Below are 6,639 nucleotides of genomic sequence, written 5' to 3' on the forward strand. Positions count from 1 at the left end.
GATACTCTCTCTTCACCTGCAGATACTCTTCAACATATCGAAACTACTGTGAATGCCACCACATTGATGGCCAAAAAAAAAAAAAAAAAAAAAACAGTGATATAGATAGACAACTAAGATCAGAGAGCTTATATTTCTCATGGTGCATGGGGATTTCACCATATATATATATATGTATCTCCGCAACACAGGCGGGGATATAAGCTTCGCTTGTTCGTGTCGGATATAGTCATGAGCTTGTGCGTTTAATGCGCGTCCAATTCATGATGCATCAAGGCAGCAATCAGCCCACCAACCTTTCATCAAAGCTTCATCAACAACAGTAAGACTGCACAGCTGTGCTGCAATAAAAGCAGAAGACTTCACATATGATCTACAATAAAAGCAGAAGACTGCCTGCCTGCACATATGGGACATCTCAATCCTCTATTCCTCTCCCTCTCCCCATCTGTCATGCATCTGCAGCAGTCTTACTAAATGCACTCTTATTACAGCCTATCTATCCCCCTCCCCTCCTCCACACTAAATTCACACCAGTACCACTTCAATACTAGTAACAAGTCCCACAAACACACACTCTCTCTCTCTCTCTCTCTCTATTACCTCACTCCACTCTGAGCTTCTGATTCCCTGTAAAAAGCTGCACCCAAGAACACCACCACCAACCTCTGCAACCTGTTCCCTTTCTCTCTCCCTCTCTCTCACTCACACACACACACACACTAGAATGGGTCTAAAGCTAATGTCACTTCTCTGCAAGGCCAATATCTTACTCTGTGCTCTCTTTGTAGAAGCACTTGTCTCCTCAGCTGCAGTTTCAGATTCCTCTAACTCTTTGGACCTCAGCTCAGATTTTTACTCCCTCTCATGCCCAAATGTGGAGCTGCTTGTGAAGGAAACAGTGAGCTCAGCTTCCTCCTTTGACCCCACATTGCCAGGAAAGCTTCTGAGGCTTCTCTTCCATGATTGTGTTGTTGAGGTAATGGCTCAAACATTTCACCATCTCTTGACCTGTGATTCTTGATTTTTAGCTTAAAAATGTACACAACTTATCTTAACTATGAATCTTTTTTATCATCTTACTTTTTAACTTCAAAATTTTAAACTAATTATTTATTTTAATGAATTTATAGGTATGAGAATTACGTGAAATATGCTAACTGAACTTGTAAAGATAAACTACGCATTTAAATTTTGAAGTCAAGGTATTGTTGACTAACTCAAATAAAATAAATTGAAAAAATAGATAGTAAAATCAAAATTTTGAAAGATCAGTTAGCGAAATTAAAATGGTTTTAGGTAAGTTTCATATAATTTTACCTTCTTTTTTTGGAAAAATTGTCTACATACCCCCGCCGCATATTGGTGGCAGCGGTAGAATTGCATACTTCTCCTTAAAAAGTTTTAAATGATTAAATTTATTCTTCTAAATTTTAAAGCGTTTTCGACGCCCTTCTCGTCAGTTGAAAATTGATTATTTGATATATAGGATAAATTTCAAAAAAGGTCATGTTATGATGCTTTTTTATGTTAGTGCCGCGTGGTTTTATTTTATTTTATTTTATTTTTATTTTCTGTGACACCTAAATCCTTCTATCAGTTTCTGATCGAATTTGAAGAGTGGGTTAATAGTACTAGGATTCGCAATCTTGACCCGAACCTATTGCTCGACCCGACTCGGTTTGGATCGGTTTTGGGTCATTGGTTTTGAAGGGGCACTCCGTTTCGGGTCGAACATATCAATCCCAAAAACTTTTGGGTCCGTTTTGGGTCCGGCCTTCGGCCTGTTTCGGATCACAGTACTTAGACGAGTTAGATTGAGTTGACAGGGGGGTTCGGGTCGAGTGGACGCGTTGCGTTGGGTTAGGTCTAGTTAGTGGATTGATTGATTGATTGATTGATAGATCCGATGAAATCGGGTTCCAAAAATAAATGGGTTGATGGGTCGGGTCGGGTCGGATCGGGCTAGTTTAAGATCGGCTAGACATTCACTTGAAACAGGTCGGGTCGGTTTAGGGTTGACCCGACCCAACTATCACCACTCGTGCCTAGAGATTGGTGCACGCGAAGCACAAATAAGTGCTAAGAACTGATGAAAGATTCCTCCAAAAAATGAGTACTTCGAGGGGCTGATTTCAAAAAGGCCTATAGTTGGGGGGCCTTTATGCAATTTTGTTATTCTTGTGCCCATACAATAAATAAAAAATTCCAATTTTATGCAATTGAAGTTGCGGATTTATACTGGGTTGTTTGAGAACTCGAAAATCTAGTAGTAATTTTTGTGCGAAAAAAATGAGGTTGAGAAACAGAAGTAATGCCAAACGAGACCTTAACGTACGTATTCGCGCTTGCACGATTTACTTGGCGGTTTCTTTCAATTGTAGGGTTGTGATGGGTCGGTGTTGATACAAGGGAACGGGACGGAGAGGAGCGATCCGGCGAACAAGTCGCTGGGCGGGTTCGAGGTGGTGGAGTCGGCGAAGCGGCTGCTCGAGGTGCTGTGCCCTGCCACCGTCTCCTGCGCAGATATTCTGGTCCTGGCTGCAAGAGATGCAGTAGAAATTGTAAGTTAATCATGTAAATGCTCACGTAACACACACACACATGACACACACACATATGAAAGGTGCACTAACAAATTACGAACGATAGCTCGATCTAAGCGGTAAATAATAATCACTAGGCAAATTGAAAATGCATGGCTCGCACTGAGCCTTTATTCTTTATTTTGTTAGCGCACACTTTGCTTGAATCGGCCTCAAACTAGATACATTGAAGTACTAAAACTTAAGTACAATTTAGTCTAGCCCAAGTTTCAAGCAAGGCTTGGTTGGGCCCAATTCTCACTCGGCATAAGTTATTAATTGTTGGATAACTTGTTCTGACATTCAAATAGGCTTATGCCTAATTTAGCATGATCAGAATCATCGTCGCTAACTTTTAATGCATGATATATAGTAGCCCTTACAAGTGGTTGTAGAAAGGGAAAATGGATTAGAAATCTTTTCATAGTCATTTTATGATCAAATTACAACTAAATAACTTCCTAAACTGTATAGATAATGAATTCCACTATAACAATTTGAGCCTAACAATTTAAGGAGATAAATGATAGGAGAATGGTGGATCAAAATTCACTGATCCTTGAGTCTAAAATTTTGTGTACTAGGTATAATGTGAATAATAACTTAAGCATGGAGTTGATAATTAGAGAGAGAAAGGTTTACAAAGATCAAAACAATTGGGCAAAAATAAATGTAAAGAAGGCTTGCTTATGCATGAACTACAATGATCAATTGATTTCGCAGGCAGGAGGACCCCCGGTACGGGTTCCGTTGGGCCGAAAGGACGGCCTGAACTCGTCAGCTTCGAACGTAAGACCCAACATGGTCGACACGAGCTTCTCACTCGACGAAATGGTTCGGCTCTTCTCTTCCAAAGGACTCTCACTAGATGATCTAGTAATCCTCTCAGGTTTATACATAAAACCTAATTAATATATATATAGTGTTACAAACTAAGTCCATTAATTGTATACTAAGTTTCATTTCATGTTACTAGCTACTAACCAAAATCTCAATCATCTCATCTTTAGGGGCACACACAATTGGACTAGCTCACTGCAACGCATTCAGCGATCGATTCAAAGAGGACTCGAAAGGAAATCTCGTGCCGATCGATAGCTCCCTCGAGGAAAGTTACGCGTTGGACTTAGCCAAGAAATGCAAAGCTGGTGCAAGTTCAAGTGTTACGGTTAGTAATGACCCTGTCACTGCATCTTTTTTTGATAACCAGTACTACAAGAATCTCCTTGATGGAAAGGGCCTGTTCCAATCGGATTCGGTGCTCATAAGCGATTCGAGAACGAAAGGAAAGGTGGAGACATTTTCCGAGAATCAGGATAGCTTCTTCGACGGCTGGGGCGATTCTTTTGTCAGGCTATCGAGTGTCGGTGTGAAAACGGGGGACGAAGGTGAGATTCGCGTTTCGTGTTCTAGCATGAACGGTTGATCGACAACTGAGAGAGTTTCTTCATGTCAAATGTGGTGCTTAAGTAGTCAACATGCAATTTGATTTGATCTCTATTTAATTTGTTTTTTTTTGTGTGTGCATGGATTGTAGAGAGATATATGGAGTGAAAGAAGCAATTGTTGTAGAAATAAAGGTTGGCAAAAATAGAAACATTGCTACATTTTTCTTTTGGGCCTTATTAACTCTACATTTGTTTACTACTTGGATGATTAAACCTTCATAAGTAAAGGTTTCCTTAAAGAAAGAGAATTACAATATAGTTTCTAAAACTTACAGAAAAATTATGGTAAGAAATTATAAAAATCCTAATTACAGGCAAATGTATCAGTACAGATATTGTGGAAGAATATTGTAATTGTTCTTATTATTTTCATTACCTTGTACTCTAAAATTTCAAAAGTTTACAACCCCGTTGTTGTTGTTGTTGTTGAAGGGTTCGAACTTAACCAAAAGTTTAAGCTGATAGGTGCAATATACTCTATAGATTATATGCACGCTAAGATTTATTTTTATATCCAATGTGGGACTGTTCTTCTTAACATCTATAACCTTGATTGTAGGATCGATGAAAATTTACAGTAGTTATTATTATAGTAATTTTCATGCTTTTCCTCTAATAAAAATTTAAATGATTTGAAACGGAAGAAGAAGAAAAAGAAGGAGAAAACCAAAATATTCGTATTGTCTGAACTTAGGCTTTTAGAGAAAATGATATAGTCAATTCATTTTTCGACATCACAAAGAGACCACGGAAATGAGACTTGTTGTATCTTTGAATTTAATAACATAATTACAAGAAACTAGAGATCTCAAATTTACAAATTTAAAAGATTCCATGCAACTAATAGTAGATCTTCCATGAAAATAGTAGATCTTCCATGAAAGCCCACTAGAGTGAACAATAGGGAATAAAGATGAGGGAGAATTTTGTACTCCATTATTCCATATATGTTGGTTATCACTATCCCACTTTAGAACATAAATTAAACTAAAAAAATTCCATTGGAAGGAATAAATTAGAAAAGTGCATGGTAGAGATTATTCTCACTAGTCCTTCAAATGCCTACCACCAACATGTTAAGATAACAAAAAATGGCTAAATTCAATGAACCTTTATACAAGAATAAGATTGGTTATGCCAAGAATATTGGATAGAGATTACTACTACAAGTAGATATGTGGTGAATAACATGTGAAAAAAGGAGCCAATTTGTAGGAATTGAATTAATGTTCTAGAATATTAATTTTTGTCTCCTGACGGGGTTTCAAGAATAAAAGTAGGAAAAACTAAGTTTAGTAATATCTGACTATATGAAAGCTGCGTCTAAGTGGGATAAGATGTATATGATAGAATAATTTTTTTTCAGAAATATACACAACAATACAACAAGCATATATTATACAATTTAACTAGTCAAATCAAGAGTAGATATAAAGGATCACGGTATCTAAAACATGAGAGTAAACTACAATATTTTAAACTATAATGTGGCAAAGTGTAAGGGGACTAAATGAAAATTTATTGTAAAATAAAAATAGTGGCTCTATCTATAAAATTGGGCCAAATTGATCTTATAGTTTTAGGTCCTATTTAGATTGGGCCTTGTTGAGGACATTATTGTCGGGCCAAAGCGAGATCGAAAGCCCAAAACTTTATCCTTCATTTGAAAACAACCTTGGTTTAACGACAAATGGTCCTCCCTAAACCCTAAACCCTAAACCTTAATTATTACTTTATATATATATATATATATATATATATATATATAGTCCGGTATACTCTTAAGTTGTTTTCGATGATAAAGCTTCCGAATCAACGATCCATACCGTTAAACAATATCTAGATCATTTAAAACTTCTAGCCTCCGTTTGGTTCGGGGTTAAGAAAAAAGTAGCTATTCCAGGGATAGGGTTAAGTTTAGGGTTAAAGTGGGGTTAAAGTTTTTTTGTGTTTGGTTGGGGGTTGGAGTTAATCTAGAATAATGAAAAATAGTGTTTGGTTGGAGTAGGTGGGATAAGAAGATAATGATTGATAAAGAAGGATAATGATTGGTTGGAGTAGGTGGGGTTGGAGTAGGTGGGATAAGAAGATAATGATTGATAAAGAAGGATAATGATTGGTTTGAGTTGATGGGATAAGAAGATAATGATTGATAAAAAAGGATAATGATTGGTTGGAGTAGGTGGGATAAGAAGATAATAATTGATAAAGAAGGATAATNTATATATATATATATATATAGTCCGGCTACTATACTCTTATGAGTACGATCGCCCTCGTACTCATAAGTTGTTTTCGATGATAAAGCTTCCGAATCACCGATCCATACCGTTAAACAATATCTAGATCATTTAAAACTTCTAGGAATTAAATTTTATAATTTTTCGATATCATTTACCTTACGATCAAAATGTCACAAAATCGACAATTTTTAACGACCGGTACGAGATATTTGCTAGTTTAACGGTGAAAAAGAATCGAAATAGGTTGAATTTTTGATAAAAAATTCTATTCACTACCTAAATAAAGATCAATAACACCGATCTTAAATTTAAGGATCTGATCATCCATTTTTAGGATGTCATTCGATTTTAACCGTCCATTTT

The 6,639-nt window shown here is 36.7% G+C and overlaps 1 protein-coding gene across 1 annotated transcript; it reads left to right on the forward strand.

The window, feature by feature from the left end:
- Nucleotides 444–4,214, forward strand: LOC109725670 (peroxidase 46-like). The gene is made up of 4 exons (XM_020254943.1): nt 444–979; nt 2,385–2,564; nt 3,309–3,474; nt 3,596–4,214. Exons 1-4 carry the CDS (start codon nt 728–730, stop codon nt 4,009–4,011), a joined length of 1,014 nt encoding a protein of 337 aa, XP_020110532.1. The 5' UTR covers nt 444–727; the 3' UTR covers nt 4,012–4,214.

Source organism: Ananas comosus, linkage group 20 (genome assembly GCF_001540865.1).
Source record: "Ananas comosus cultivar F153 linkage group 20, ASM154086v1, whole genome shotgun sequence".
Classification (NCBI taxonomy): domain Eukaryota; kingdom Viridiplantae; phylum Streptophyta; class Magnoliopsida; order Poales; family Bromeliaceae; genus Ananas; species Ananas comosus.